This window comes from Prosopis cineraria, unplaced genomic scaffold, assembly GCF_029017545.1.
Source record: "Prosopis cineraria cultivar Desert tree isolate PC_DT_omini unplaced genomic scaffold, ASM2901754v1 PC13, whole genome shotgun sequence".
Classification (NCBI taxonomy): Eukaryota; Viridiplantae; Streptophyta; class Magnoliopsida; order Fabales; family Fabaceae; genus Prosopis; species Prosopis cineraria.
Window position 1 is genome coordinate 721,379 of NW_026555344.1, and position 15,168 is coordinate 736,546.

At 35.9% G+C, this 15,168-nt stretch overlaps 3 protein-coding genes across 4 annotated transcripts; all 3 read left to right on the forward strand.

Annotated features, from left to right (window-relative positions):
• The first annotated feature begins 691 nt into the window (after window positions 1–691).
• LOC129290960 (glycosyl hydrolase 5 family protein-like) lies at window positions 692–3,971 on the forward strand. Its single transcript, XM_054928024.1, has 3 exons — window positions 692–1,604; window positions 2,313–2,922; window positions 3,246–3,971. Exons 1-3 carry the CDS (start codon window positions 1,002–1,004, stop codon window positions 3,677–3,679), a joined length of 1,647 nt encoding a protein of 548 aa, XP_054783999.1. The 5' UTR covers window positions 692–1,001; the 3' UTR covers window positions 3,680–3,971.
• Window positions 3,972–4,491: 520 nt separating this feature from the next.
• On the forward strand, window positions 4,492–6,899 carry LOC129290966 ((+)-neomenthol dehydrogenase-like). The gene is made up of 5 exons (XM_054928034.1): window positions 4,492–4,640; window positions 4,809–5,055; window positions 5,734–5,790; window positions 6,111–6,290; window positions 6,372–6,899. The coding sequence occupies exons 1-5, from the start codon at window positions 4,621–4,623 to the stop codon at window positions 6,750–6,752; spliced, it is 885 nt and encodes a 294-aa protein (XP_054784009.1). The 5' UTR covers window positions 4,492–4,620; the 3' UTR covers window positions 6,753–6,899.
• Window positions 6,900–10,056: 3,157 nt separating this feature from the next.
• On the forward strand, window positions 10,057–13,329 carry LOC129290956 (uncharacterized). Of its 2 annotated transcripts, XM_054928017.1 has the most exons (8): window positions 10,057–10,591; window positions 10,681–10,830; window positions 10,948–11,079; window positions 11,201–11,341; window positions 11,446–11,652; window positions 11,773–12,119; window positions 12,215–12,843; window positions 13,244–13,329. In XM_054928017.1, the coding sequence occupies exons 1-7, from the start codon at window positions 10,069–10,071 to the stop codon at window positions 12,818–12,820; spliced, it is 2,106 nt and encodes a 701-aa protein (XP_054783992.1). In that variant the 5' UTR covers window positions 10,057–10,068; the 3' UTR covers window positions 12,821–12,843; window positions 13,244–13,329. The 2 variants fall into 2 exon arrangements, with proteins under 2 accessions (XP_054783992.1, XP_054783991.1); XM_054928016.1 differs by lacking the exon at window positions 13,244–13,329 and having other exon boundaries at window positions 12,215–12,930.
• The last annotated feature ends 1,839 nt before the right edge of the window (window positions 13,330–15,168 follow it).

The window sequence follows — 15,168 nt, forward strand, 5'->3', positions numbered from 1 at the left end:
TGTCAATGAAATATAAAAATTTTAATAATTAAATTAATAACGGCAGAAAATTCTAATTTTTTTTTAATAGCAAGACTTAATCCCCACGTTTAGTTTGAATAGACTTCTAACCAAACAATTTGAATTAATTGCTGTTCGTTAGAGAAGCCTATTTTTTATTATCTTTTTCTAATAATTCATTCTCTTTTTCCCTTGCTATCATGTCACTCTCCTTCATATCAATAATCGAATAACTTCAGAGGATATGCTTGGTGGGGGAAAAAATAGGGATACCCTTTGTCCCCTTTGATTTAATAGCCTTGACTATTCGTAACATCATTAATCATTAACATAACAAAAAATAAACTTAACCTAGAAAAAGTGCTAGTTAGCTTTATAATTTTTGTATTCTTATCATATGAAGCTAAAAATATTTATTTTTTTGTTGCTAACTGGGTATTGACAAAAGAATAATCAACAGACAAAATTAAATTTTAGCATTGAGGTTTTATTAGGTTATTCTATTCGAGATTCGCTGTTCAAAGCGCAACCTGGCCTGCTTAATATTTTGTCAAGAGGATGTACCTGTGAGGTTAAGATTCATTTGTCCCATCCCTTGATCAGTTTAGGATCAGTGTCTCATTGTAGACAAGAGATCGGCTAATTTTATATGCCCTATAATTAGTGGCCTCCCTTTTGTCACCTTTCTAGCGCTGTTCTTTTGGCTAATCAGTTGGAAACAAACGCGTACTAACACTAGTTCGTTTCATTATCATCTGTTTGCTAAAAATATTCCTCTCACGAATCTAAAATCAAATTCTGTTTGGGATAGTGTAGGCATCGAAGGACGAATCACCACAATAGTTAATTGATTCTATTTACAATTCTACATATCCTACAAGGAACAGACGTGGGTTACGATAAGAATTGTGACCAAACTTGGAAATTTAGTCATTTCAAACCCCAAAATCTCTATTTATCCTCTCACACCGTCTCACGGCTCCTTCGTCTGAATCCTCATCATGCAACGAACAATGGCGGTGACGAGAAGATTAAGCTCTGTTCTCTTTTTCTTCGTCGCTTGCTTTGCTCTCCTCCCATCTCACTACTCCAATGCTTATCCTCTCTCAACCCAAAACCGATGGATCATCGACGACTCCAACGGCGAACGATCCAAATTCGTGTGCGGCAACTGGGCGGGTCACCTTCAGCCGATGCTTCCCGAAGGTCTGGACAAGCGGCCGTTGAAGGAGCTGGTGGCTCAAATCGTGAGCCACAAGTTCAATTGCGTGCGTCTGACGTACGCGATTTACATGTGGACTCGCTACATGGATCGCAGTGTGGGGAAAACCCTAGAGGAACTGGACATTCCGGAGGTGGTGGAAAGGATTGGGAAGAACAATGCGTGGGCGCTGAAGAAGACGCATGTGGAGGCGTTGGAAGAAGTGGTGCGGGAGCTTGGGAATCAGAAGGTGAAGGTGTTGCTGGACAATCATGTGAGCGAGCCCAAATGGTGCTGCGACGATGACGATGAGAATGGCTTCTTTCACGACAGGCATTTCGATCCCAACGAGTGGGTGACGGGCCTCAGTTTGGCAGCCCAACGCTTTTCTGGAAATTCTGCTGTACGTATTTTGTCGTTAATCCTGTTTTGTTTTGCATCCTCACGCATAAGGTTTAAGGACATTAAGCTGAATATCCCCATAGATTCAATAGTTTTGCATGGCGATAGCCTGTAGTCTTATTTAGGTATTACTTTTTCGAATAATTCAAAAATAAGAAAACAGAATTCATTTTGATATTAAAATAATAAAATTAATTATTTATTCCTTTTTTTTTTTTGGTTGCATTCTAAATGGGCCCAAAAGTTATTTGACATTAAACTGAAGTAGGGTTGAAGGCATGAAGCACATATCATTACCCTAGTAACGTTAATTAAAAAAAAAAAAACTTTTTTCTAAGGAACAAAAATTAAAAATACAATTCTAATTCTAACTACTGGGATTAAATTAAGTGATTTATTAAATTGATGAATGAGATTGAATATTGAGGGATGTATTGAAAGAATGTGTGGGGAGGATTCAAATCCCCAACTAACTACTGTTCATTGGGGTGGGCTGAAGTTTTGGGGAGGAAAAGATGGAAGGAGAAACACAGATTTGGGTTGAAAAAGGAACTATATTTTTCCTGACTTAAAGAGTAAAATTCTGCATAGATGATTGACTCATGAGCATCACATTTCAAAATTACTTTAGATTTTTTTTTTTTTTTACCAGCAAACTTGGGATTTAAACCTTCAAAATAGGAACTGACAGTAGTTGATTCGTCAACAGGTGGTGGCAATGAGCTTGAGGAATGAATTGCATGGTCCTCGTCAATACGAGGCCGATTGGTACACTTACATGAGCCAAGGAGCAACAGCAATTCACAAGGCGAACCCAAATGTTCTGGTGGTGGTCTCAGGACTGAACTACGACACCGAGCTTCAATTTTTAAAGACAAAGCCTCTTAACTTAGATGTGGGCAGGAAATTGGTATTTGAGACGCATTTGTATTCATGGTCTGGCATTGGAACGCTGAAGCTGAAAGATATCTGGACTAAGCAGCCATTGAACAGAATATGTGCCAGAACTGTTACAGGGATAGATGACAGAGCTGGGTTCCTTACTTTAGGCAAGAATGCCTTTCCTTTGATTTTTACGGAGTTCGGGTTCGACGAACAAGGTTCCACTGAAGCAGACAACAAGTTCTTGACTTGCCTCCAAACCTACCTTGTTGGGAGAGACGTGGATTGGGGCCTTTGGGCGTTGCAAGGCGGCTATTACCTAAGAGAAGACCAGGTCCAACTTGAGGAAACATTTGGTGTAATGGATGCCTCCTGGCAACATCTCAGGTTCCCAAACTTCACTCAATTGTTCCAACTTCTTCAAAGGAAGAATCAAGGTATGCCACTTGATACAGTGAACTTGGGAATAAGCCCCGCATTTTTTAAGTAGGATCTTTTAGATTCACTTGTTACGAATATAAGAGCACAAAGAAATAACTAGTCATGACAGAGCTTTAATAAAAAGACAGGTGACACAAATGAACATGAAAATGTTACCTACATCCAATAATCACAACTTAGTTTTTCCCCCTTAATTCTTTTCAAATATGCTTTTATAAAAGCACGAGGAATCAATTGATATATTTTCAACGTACTGCAGTGTTGTGCAGAGCCATCTTGTGTGCGGTTTAATCTAACTGTGTCTGTACTTATAATGCAGATCCTACTTCCAAACTCCCCTTTGCAAATATCTTGTATTACCCACTGGGTGGCCAGTGTGTCCTTGTTAACAAGAAGAATGAGCTTCAAGTGGGAGGTTGTGAGAACGAGATCAACAGATGGGTTCATGAAGATGGAGCTCAGATTCTCTTTAGTGGCACCAACAAATGCCTAACTGCATCCGGTGAAGGGCTTCCAGTGGTTGTGTCTGACGATAACGAGTGCCAGAGCAAGCAGAGTAGTTCTTGGAGGTCTGTGTCACTCTCAAAGCTTCACTTGGCTACCATGGACCAGCATGGTAAGCAATTGTGCTTGCACAAGGACTTAAACTCTTCAAGCATTGTGACAAGAAGATGCATCTGTGTAGAAGATGATTCTACTTGTTTGGACGATCCAAGAAGCCAGTGGTTCCAGTTTGTCCCCACCAATTTGTAGTTCCCACGAATTTGTATTGGGTCTCGCTTGTGGAAATGAGCTTTGGTTAGGGGCGATACAATGAGGAAGAATACGCTTTAGGTCAATCACACGACTTTTGAAATGCTTTGAACTATGAGCCACAGAATTGTAGCTTTATGGTCTTCCTTGATTACTCTACAAGGCACACTATGTAGATAATTCTTGTGGATTCATGCTCTCCTCGGTCTTCCTTGTTCCCTGTATCATGCATAGAGCAGGATTTCTTCTGCTTAACGTTAATAAATTATATCAATCCCAAGTCCCAACCCAATGTCCTGTACTCCTGTTGTTTGCTCGTTTACTTTAAAGTTGAAGGATCGTTCAATTATCACATAGAGACAACTTGCACGGAAAGTGAAGGGTGTGTATTGATCTGGATGGTCCCAAACTCAATTTGATTATAAAGTAGGACGAAAGAAAGAAATTAAGATTACAAAATAAATAAAGGGACAAGATAAGTTATATTAAACTTGATTATAAACATCAAGGGCCCGTTGACATGAGAGGGAAGACATGTAAGAGACGAATTTATTATTTTTCCAAGACAGAGAAATGGGAATCTTATCAGCAACGGATATGTCTAAAAAGAAGCTACCGTGTGGTCCTTGAAATGACCGGATAAGAGCTGTACAATAGCATGTTTAATTTATTCTTCATTTCATGTATAATGCGAAAGGTACACTCAGCAGTTTTTGTATTCTTCTTAATTAACCTTAAGAAAACTCGTCAAATAGTGATTGATGAAGACAAATGGGCCATTAATATTGTGATTATTAAAAATTCAATGATCGTACGTACTGGATGTATAATATAAACGCACGGATGAAGTATAAACATGCGTATTTGTTCTTTCATATTGCAAGAGGAAACTAGCAGAAAGCAGAAACAGAAAGCCTGGTCGCAGCTTGAGGTTTGTCACTATGGGGGAAGAAGCAAAAAGGTACATGATTATCTGCCTTAACTCCGTTAGGATGATTGTTTTTGAAATATCATCCTTACTTGAAAAGAGTCGTCAAGTCTTTTATATAGTTGGAATCTAGCTGGGTTGTCATGTTAATGGTTTCATGAGAAGTGTTGAAACACTGAATGCAGAATTGTGTTTGATCAGATATGCGGTAGTGACGGGAGCTAACAAGGGGCTAGGGTTTGGGATATGCAAGAAGTTGGCAGCAAGAGGGGTGAGGGTGGTGCTCACTGCAAGAGATCACAAGAGAGGATTGGAAGCAGTTGAGAAGCTCAAAGAGTTTGGAATGTCAGACTTTGTGGTGTTTCATCAGCTTGATGTCACCGACCCTTCAAGCATTGCTTCTTTGGCTTATTTCATCTCCACTGCCTTTGGCAAACTTGACATCCTCGTATGTTAATTATAAACACAATGACAATCAACCACCTCATAAAAGAACCAATACTAAATCAGAATTTTTTAGACATTTTCAGTGTTGATATATATATATATATATATATATATAAAATAAGTGTTGAATTTCAAAAATTAAATTATAATGCAATCTTGGTTTATTATTAACTTTGTTTACAAGGTTCTTAATTATCACTTTCCCATTGTTTTGCATTGTGTGTCTATATATATATATATATATATATTTTATTTTTACTAATGTTTTGCATTGTAGTTTTGTACATCAATTCAATGTTGGTGAACGTAAACCCGACTAACCTGATAAAGCCGGCCCAATCTACCCTACCATTTGGGGTTGGGCTGATTGTCACATGGGTATTAGGTTGCCTCAGTTTGGGCCAATTTAGGTTACAGGCCCATATAGTATATTATTCGAATGAGCAGCACAATATCTTGTTGGTGCCTTCGCTGCTCCGGTTCAGGGGCACAAGAATCATTCTCTCCTTTTCCTCAATATACTTTTTTATGATAAATTAAAATAATTTCATATGTTACTACGTTATTTTAAACATATGTATACTTACGGTTCAATTAAGCAGGCAGTGTCATATTTCAACAATATATTTGAATGATTTAATTTAATATATAAATCGATGTTTGACATATTTTGGTACAGGTGAACAACGCGGGAGTCTCTCCAGGTACGGTGAACGGCGAAGCTTTGTTCAGAAAAGTAAGCTCAGTCATTCACAAACATGCCCTTAAGAATACTTTGTATGAACTCTTTTTTTTTTTTTTATTTAAGATTCAAAAATATATTGATAAATTTTATAAAACTTGATAATAACTTTAGTCAAAAAATAATTCAATTAAAGAGTTTATCAATATTAAAAAAATTATTTTCTCAGCAATGTATCATTATCATCCATTAGTCAAATAGCAGATTAGCTATCAGTAGCGAGGATTGGGAGATGTGAAATTTGAAGAGAAGTATAAGCAATTTAAGCAAAGCATTATGTTTTCGTAAAAATAAAATTGGAAGTGTTGTTGCAGGTTAGTGGGGAGGAAATAGATTGGGATGAAATAGTAAAATGCAACGTGGAGATGTCAAAACTGTGCGTTGAGACCAACTACTTCGGTGCTGCTAGAGTGACTGAAGCCCTCCTCCCCATGCTTCACCTATCCCCTTCTCCCACCATTGTCAATGTCACCTCTCTTGCTGGACTCATCAAGGTACTTGTAATTTCATTCTTCGCTTTTAATTTTCAACTCTAATGATTTATGAATTGTGCGACTTGTTGATTTGATGTGTAGCACATAAAAAATGAGCGCACTCGAGAAGTACTGAGTGACTTGGAGAGTCTCACCAGAGAAAAACTAGACGAGGTGGTGAGTGAGTTCATGAAGGACTATGAAGAAGGAACGTGGAATGAAAAAGGATGGCCAACCATGGCCCCGGCCAATACAGTGGCCAAAACAGCCCTCAATGTGTACACCAGATTAATGGCTAACAAGTACCCGAGTTTCCGAGTTAACTCAGTGTCTCCAGGCTTCGTGAAGACTGATATGACTCACAACTATGGCTTCTCAACTGTTGATGAAGCTTCTGAACATATCCTCAGATTAGCTCTTCTGCCTCCCACAGGTCCCTCTGGTCTCTTCTTTGATAAGGACAAAGCCACTCCCTTGGAATAATATATCAGCTCTTATTTTGGTCTGCTAAGAATCAGCATGCATGTCTATATGCTTTTGTTTCAAATTAGTTATGTCTTCTCTTAATTCCACGGTTGAATCCTTATACTATGAAGCCATCTGGATGGAATAAAATCCTTCCCTTTTTTCCGTCTGCATGCACAAAAGGCATTCCTCCTACAAGTACATGTTTCTTCCAATTTTTTCTCAAGAGAAACTGAATCTTATATATATTAATCACAATAAAAGTTGGAACATGAAAACATTTTTTTTCAAAGTTTTTACACATGTATTTTGGTGCATGAAATGACCTTTCAGCCTAATGAGACCAACTTTTTTAAAGATTCATTGATTCAGAGTGAGCATTTTGATAAGATTTAATTAAAGAATATAATTTTGTTATTAATAGATGTAGAATCTAAAATAAAAATAAGTTTTAAACTTTTTTTAAAAATAAATATATTATTAAAAATTAAAAATTAAAAACTTTAAACCGGTACCGTTGAAATTCGATTTCACCAAGCTGGCTATTATTATTATTATTTTATTTATTTTTATTTTTTTTTTGCCAATGTCCAAACTAGCTTTTGTTGTGATGAAAAACAAATGGCGGATGTCGGAGGGAGCGCTGAAACCAAATCTGTTTCTTCCTTGACGTGGCCTTCAGCCTTCAGCCTTCAGCCTTCAGGGCTTAATTTCTTTAAACTTTAATATCTAAATTTGAGTAAAACACTTAATTTTCTTTTAACTCTGCCAACCTCCAACACTCCTCCATCACTCGTTGAATAGCCTAGCCTCACTATGCATCTTTTACTTTTGAGTTAAATGACAAATCAAACTATAAATTCAGAAATATCTAAAATTTTAAATTTATTTTTTTGCAGTGTTTCCTTTTAACGTTTCAAAATGATATAACATTGCCTTTACCAATAAAAAAAGTTAACTTTAATTATTACTTAATAAAAAATTATAAAAAAATTTATAATTTTTTTTTGGTTCTTGCCTATAATTTTCTTGTCCTTTTATGTATTCCATACAATTCAAAATACAGGCAGTTTTTTTAAAAAATATAAATAATAATAATGTCCTTATTCTCATAAAAATGTATGAGTGAGAGATATATTTACATAAAAATCTAGATGATAAATTAATACAATGGTAAAATGGGAAAAAATTACATGTATTGAGTTACTTATATTTTGAACTAAAATTAATTGAGAGAAAATACTTATATTTTGGATTAGAGGCAACATTATACCATTTTTAAAATTAACTTTTATTGGGTCTTTTTTTGTAATAATTTTTATTTACTAACAATTAAAATTAACTTTTATTAATGTAACGTTGCACCATTTTTGAAAGTTAAAAAAATATTGCATCAAAAAAGTTTAAGATTTTATTTTTAGTAATATTTTCAAAAAATCCGTGTATTTGCCCCCCACTTTTCTACTTGATTATTATAATAGTGTCACTAACTTGGATTTTAGGGTCATAAAACTTTTGATATTTAACCAATTTCAACTAATTTTTTTAATCTCATGAAAGTAATTAATGAGGTCATATAAAAATACCGGATGCAGTAATAATTAGTCAAATTGTCTAGAGACAAATAAAGCAAGGAATCCAATTTACTCACTCTATAAATTGTCTAGAGACAACAACAAATATTAATTTAAAAGTTACAGTAAACATAAATAACAAACTAATCCATATAATGATTGTAAAATAAATATTGTCGTTGATCGATAGTCATCCGTGTTGAGAAAGATCTTCAACTTTTTCTTTGAAGTGTTAGAAAATAATAAAGTATTTTCTCAGGTACATATTGCCTTTCTAACAAAAACATGTCATAGTGGGAAATGTGCATTATGGGATTGAAATGTGCATGGGATGAAGGCTTGAGAGAGTGCATGTTGCTGTGTGATAGTGTTGAAGCAATCTCTGCTATTACAGTAGGAAATATCGATCCACGTACATGAACATCATGATTTGATTTTGGAGGCTCGGGCCATCTTGCAAAGAGACTGGAATGTCAGAATTCAATTTATTCCAAGAAATGGTAATCTCGATGCTGATTGATTGGTGTCCTAAGATAGCATTCAACTCTGCTCCTGGACTTCACTTTCTCCAACCTGAGGAGATTTTCAGTGACGTATTCTTTGACCCTCCTTGAGCTAGTGTACCTATTTTTTTTAGCTTTGTTTTGTTTTCCCTTGTTTATCCAAAAAAGAAACATGTCATGGTAATCCATATGAAAGTTAAGTAGGAATTTTTTTTTTATTCCAGAACCTCACACACTAACACTTACTTTTTTAATAAAAAAATATAAAATATTTTTAATCGAATATCATTCCTTAATAAATTATTTATTTATTTTTAAATTAACCTTATTTTTTTATATTTATTCCTATTTAATAAGATATTTTATCTTAAAATAAATATAAAATAATTTATTTAATACAAGTACTTTAAAAAAAATAATGATTACGTTTTAAAAAATTAAAAATACTTCAAAATATCTCTTACATTGTGTAGTGGAGGGAGCATAGCTAGTACAATATTATTTGTTTAATTCAAGTGACTTTATGATGTGCTTAGGGGTGGGGTAATGTTGTATGTGCGGACCATTGAATGAAAGGTGTACATTAATTTGAAGATTGTCATTTAATTTCCTCCTATTCTCAAATTAAATGATGGTTTAATAATGAAACTTGAAATGGGAAGAAGCCCAGAACAGAGGCGTGAAACACGATTGATGAAGCGACTTTTGGTTTTTGCAGAGCAAAGCCAAAGCGTACAGAGACTCTGATTTAAATAAAAGATGCTCAGTTGCGTTCCCAAAAGTTATTCCCCATTAAGAAGCCAATCACAAGCATATTATGGCCTAAACCCTCGACCTAATTAAACTCGCACATGTGATTTCCAAGTGCTTCTTCTATCCTTCTTCCTTCCTTTCTTTTTCCCCTCTTTCGCTTTCTTTACTCTTGTTTGTCACGATTGTCACGGAAAATTTCAGAGAAAGCCACGTCAGAGGCGGTAGAATGCAACTCTGCAAGTTCTTATACGATGATATAGGACCACCAGTAGAAACACAGACCTTCCCCTTCATCCTTTCTGATTCTTTCTACTTCTTTTGCTCCTTTACCTTCGTATTGGATCCACTGGCACCATCAGTTTCGGGAATAACTTGATAACCCAGCAAAGTCTGGCCAATAAAGTGATCATCAATCTCGCGCTGATCAGTACATTATTTAAAGACACGAATAATATCCCCGGCTATCACTCAATATTTTAATCAGCTCAGGAACTAGCTAAAGCTATGGACCAGCGCGAGAGCACCAACAAGAAGGTACTATTCTCTTGTGCCATGAAAGGGGAATGGGGGCGAGTCATTGAAATGTACAAGGAGGACTCAACGTTTCACAAGGCCAGAATCACACGCTCCGGACACACTGCGTTGCACATTGCAGTCTCTGATGGCAAGGAGGACGTCGTGAGACAGATGGTGGACGTCATCAAGCCGCAGCAACCTCAAGAGGAACCTATCAAGGCTCTGCGAACTCACAATAATAGAAACAACACTGCATTGCATTTAGCCGCTTCAATGGGGAATGCCACCATGTGTCACATCATTGCCAGCGTCGAGCGTACCTTGGTGGACGATCGTAACGCTGACGGCGAGACGCCCCTCTTCTTGGCCGCTCTCCATGGCAGAAAGCAAGCTTTTCTCTGCCTCCATTCCATCCGAAACCCTCCCAACACTGACTCCCCCTTCTACGTTAACTGTAGGAGGAACGATGGTGACACTATCCTTCACTCTGCAATCAACGGTGACCACTTTGGTGCGTATATTCATTCATTCATAATTCGCCAATCTTCCACTAGCTATTATCTTGTTAATAATAATCAATTCTATGGTATATAAATATAGATCTTGCGTTACAAATCATTCATCTGTATAAAGATCTTGCGAATTGGGTTAACGAGAAAGGTCTATCTCCTCTGCATTTGCTAGCATCAAAGCCTTGCGCTTTCAAAAGCGGAAGCCGCCTCGGACGGATGGAAACCATCATTTATCACTGTATGTAACCACTTAAATAGTGCCATTATATTCTTCATGCATGATTAGTTAATTAAGGGAAAAAAAGCCTATTTGATTATGTTAATAGTATATGCACACCATCTGTGTGTCTTGAAGGTATGTATGTTGAGGAGCTTCAGCCACAGACATTACCAGGTGCAGCCAAGCACGGTGATAGCCATGGTTATCCTGACAACTACAATACATCGTGGAATGTTTTCAAGCTAATAAGAAAAGCGGTCGATGTTGGTATATAAATTTACATTCTAATCTTGCACCGTACATATAAAATTTTTGGTTCGATGTCTTGGCCAAGAACTTCTTGGCCGGATATAATTTCGACTTACATTATTGCGTTTTGTATTTCCAGTATTGGGCAAACCTTGTGAAGCAAATGCGGAAGATCCCGAAGCGGGAGCTCAGGCAAGCTCGTTATTTCCAGCTAATTACAGAACCTGTTGCCATTTGATCAAGTTCTTTTATCTGGTGCTTCTGATAATTCTCGGGAAAGGTATATATGTATGTGCGCGTGCGCGCGCGCGCATATTATGATGAGGCACAAGACACTTTTACTTTACATATGCTTATTATATATATATATTGAATTTTCCAAAGGATCTGACCAATTGAGGAAGATATATCGAAAAAAGGAGATCCATACAAGGTCTGCTCAAATAGTTAAACAACTTCTTCATTACGCTTCCTCGTATGAGTACGAGGATGATGGGAGCCACCCCGAAGAAGGGTATAGTACGACGTTGTCACAGGATGCCACCCCTGCCACATCAGTCAAACCTACAACTACAAGCACCGAGGACAAAAGTAAGGGTCAACATCATCTGATTAACTACGTGCTGTCACAACCACTAGCAATGAGCATGTGAAGATTCATTGCAGTGATGTACGTGTTTAATTGACATGCATTACATTTAAATTGTGCAGAAGATGAGCAGAATCCCAAAAGGGGGGCAATAACGGAGACTGCAATATTAGTGGCGGCAAAGAATGGAGTGATGGAAATAATAGAGAAAATTTTGGAGTTGTTTCCGGTGGCTATTCACGATCTGAATGAAGATAAGAAGAACATAGTGTTATTGGCAGTAGAACACAGGCAACCTCACGTGTACCAGTTCTTGCTGAAGAAGAATATTTATAAAGAAAGCCTATTCCATCAAGTGGACAAGCATGGAAACAGTGTGTTGCACCTCGCAGCCACACTTCGTGACTACAAGCCTTGGCTCATTCCCGGTGAAGCTCTTCAAATGCAATGGGAACTCAAGTGGTACAAGGTAATTAACAAGAATATAGACACACACAAATTATTTTTGGTTAAATATAAATCTGAATTCTGATGAGCTTCATGATCATGTAATTGTTGATGCAGTTTGTGAATGAGCCCATGCCGCCTGATTTCTTTGGGCGATACAACCTGAATAATGAAACCCCAGATGATATTTTCTCCAGAACTCACAAAGATCTCGTGAAAAGCGCCGCCGAGTGGCTGAACAAAACCTCAGAATCATGCTCGGTGGTGGCCGCACTAATTGCCACGGTGGCCTTCGCCACGGCAGCCACCGTGCCCGGCGGGGTGAAACAAGAGACCGGCCACCCGACACTGGAATATGAGCCGGGATTCCAACTGTTCGCCATCTCATCTCTCGTAGCCCTTGGCTTCTCCATCACGGCGGTGGTGATGTTCTTGTCCATAATGACGTCTCGATTTCAAGAGCAAAATTTTAACAAAGACTTGCCAAGGAAGTTACTGGTGGGATTGACGTCCTTGTTCATTTCGATTGCTTCCATGCTGGTGTCGTTCTGTGCGGGGCATTTCTTCGTGCTCAAGGATCAGCTTCATTATGTTGCTCTTCCCATATATTTGGTGACCTGCCTCCCCGTAACCCTGTTTGTGTTGGCACAATTTCCACTTTACTTTGATCTTTTATGGGCTACTTTTAAGCATGTTCCACAGCGCAGTTACAGGACCTCTTAACAGATCAGGTCTTGACTTCCTAGGTCTGCTTGGGTACTTTAATTATATTTATTGACTTGATTAGTTTACATTCAACACTTAAGATTATCCATATGTGCTGCTTTTATTGACTTGATGATAGCATTATTATGGGAGGAATGACAGTTAGATGTAAAAAAAAAAAATTAATGACAATTAAGTTAGCAATAAAATTTCTTAAAAATGAATGATAATATCAATTCAAATTATCACAAATTCAAAAATTTTAATAGTAGATAAGACATTTAAATTTTAGATGCGTAACTCAAATTTTTATTTTGTAATTGCCTAAATTGATATTTATAATTTATTTTTTAAAAAAATTAACGAGAATCTAATTAATTATCATTAATTTAATTTCTTATAACCTTATTGTCATTCTTCCATTATCACACACACGCGCAGGAATTTACACTGGCCACAAACTAAAGTTGGATTACATGAGGTGGCAAGTTAGTTTGAATTTGGGATTTGCAGCAACGTTTTCAGCGTAGAACAGATGACAAGTACAAGTGAGGCTGGCCATGTTGGAGTTGGCCTTCTACCCTTGTAAAGGAGAACAGGGGAGGGACCACCGAACAGAAAGAAAGGAAGGAGAATGAAAAAAAAGAACCAAAACATGAAGTTAAAATCTTTTTTAATATTCAAACTCAAGCTTAATCTTTATCAAAACCCATGCTCTAGCACACCCAAATACTCTCAAGAAGTCCAGAATGGCAGCCAAAGTCAAAAATGGGTCCTATATACTCTAAAACTTAACTTTATTAATTAAATAAAATGTTTCGTTTTACTGTCGCGTTAAAATTTGCGACACAAAATCACAACTTTGGGACAACTTTAATAATTTTGCATCGTTTTTGCTGTTAATGAAACTTAATCTTTTTGTACTTAAGTTCTTCATTCAAAAGCCTTCCAAAAGTATCAACAAAAGTCTAGAAATGCATCCAACCAGACCTTAAACTAAAATATCAATAAATTATGTTCAAAATACCAAAATAGAGCCATGGTTTAAATTTCTAAAACAATATGCACATTTTTTTAACTTAAATATTCAAAATATGTACAATTATGCCAGAATATATTAAAAAATTAAGGAAAATGTGCTCAAATGATATAAAATTCTAGATGTTAACACACCCTCAAATTTAAACTTTGACTCATCCTCAAGTAAAACAAGTAGTAGAATAGCTTGATTGATCAATTATCCACCTACTAAACATGTATGAAAATATCTTTACTAATTACTCAAAATATACATCAATGAAGACAGCAGTAGAGTATAAAGGAATGCTTGGTTCACAAATTAAAATCATGCTTTCCACCAATTTAAAAATGTGTGTGTGTGAGACCAAAAAACAATTCTCTTGTAGCTATCAAGTCAAAACATAGCAATTCAATATGTATAAAACAATCTCAATATGGAGACTTCATATGCAAAAACTCTTCCTCTCTCTCCACTAAAATATCACTTCATATAATCTAAAATCAATGAGACTTTGTAAGCTTGTAGTGTAGCCAAATGTTTTAGACTAATTGAAAAAAAAGGATAAATGAAATATAAAGAACTTTAGATAAATGACAATGAAAAATAAACTCTACTATCTTTATTAGCCAAATATCTTCTCCCAAAATTATCTCAAATATCATTTCTTGTATTCAAAATTTATTGAGATTGAAACTCTTTTTTTTTTCTCATTTCAAATTTTTCTCTTTTTTTATACAATATATTTTATTAGATATATATTTTTTTCTTTTTTTAATAGGAGTACAATTTTTGGTATTCGATACATCATTTACATTGCCCACACCCAAATTTGCACAAACAAAACTTCTTTTAACAAACAAACCAATTCTCACTGCTAACATCACTTCATCACTTATCTCAAGAATAGGTAATTCATAGTTTTTCAAGTTATAAAGATTAGAATCTAATATGGGTTTCAAAAAGAAAATTTACATGATTTTTTAATTCAAGGCTCAAAAGGGGTTCAAGTGAAAATAATATAATAAGTAGAATTGAAAGGCTCAAATGCATTTGAAAGAATATCCAAATTATTTTTCAAAATAATGTGAAGTAATTAAATTGCCTTAAGAGATTCCAAAATAGTTTCTAGAGTCTCTCAATTGAGAAAGTGAATACACATCAATTTGCCAAAGTTTTCCTAATATAGACATTTAAATCATTTTCTAATTCTAAAGTGTAAAAGAAAATTTTACAAATTGTTAAAAAATAAACTTTAACATTGGAAATCAAGCATATATACCAAAATATTGAACATAATTTTCTATAAAATATACAATCTAAGCAATTTTTTATTATTGAATTATAT

Bases quoted from the DNA above. Each gene is read 5' to 3' on its own strand.
- LOC129290956 (XM_054928017.1), top strand. From the start codon at position 10,069: ATGGACCAGCGCGAGAGCACCAACAAGAAGGTACTATTCTCTTGTGCC. The intron at 10,592-10,680 runs GTGCGTATATTC...ATATAAATATAG, and splicing joins AATCAACGGTGACCACTTTG to ATCTTGCGTTACAAATCATT. The intron at 10,831-10,947 runs GTATGTAACCAC...TGTGTCTTGAAG, and splicing joins GGAAACCATCATTTATCACT to GTATGTATGTTGAGGAGCTT.
- LOC129290960 (XM_054928024.1), top strand. From the start codon at position 1,002: ATGCAACGAACAATGGCGGTGACGAGAAGATTAAGCTCTGTTCTCTTT. The intron at 1,605-2,312 runs GTACGTATTTTG...ATTCGTCAACAG, and splicing joins GCTTTTCTGGAAATTCTGCT to GTGGTGGCAATGAGCTTGAG. The intron at 2,923-3,245 runs GTATGCCACTTG...CTTATAATGCAG, and splicing joins TCTTCAAAGGAAGAATCAAG to ATCCTACTTCCAAACTCCCC.
- LOC129290966 (XM_054928034.1), top strand. From the start codon at position 4,621: ATGGGGGAAGAAGCAAAAAG. The intron at 4,641-4,808 runs GTACATGATTAT...GTGTTTGATCAG, and splicing joins ATGGGGGAAGAAGCAAAAAG to ATATGCGGTAGTGACGGGAG. The intron at 6,291-6,371 runs GTACTTGTAATT...TTTGATGTGTAG, and splicing joins CTCTTGCTGGACTCATCAAG to CACATAAAAAATGAGCGCAC.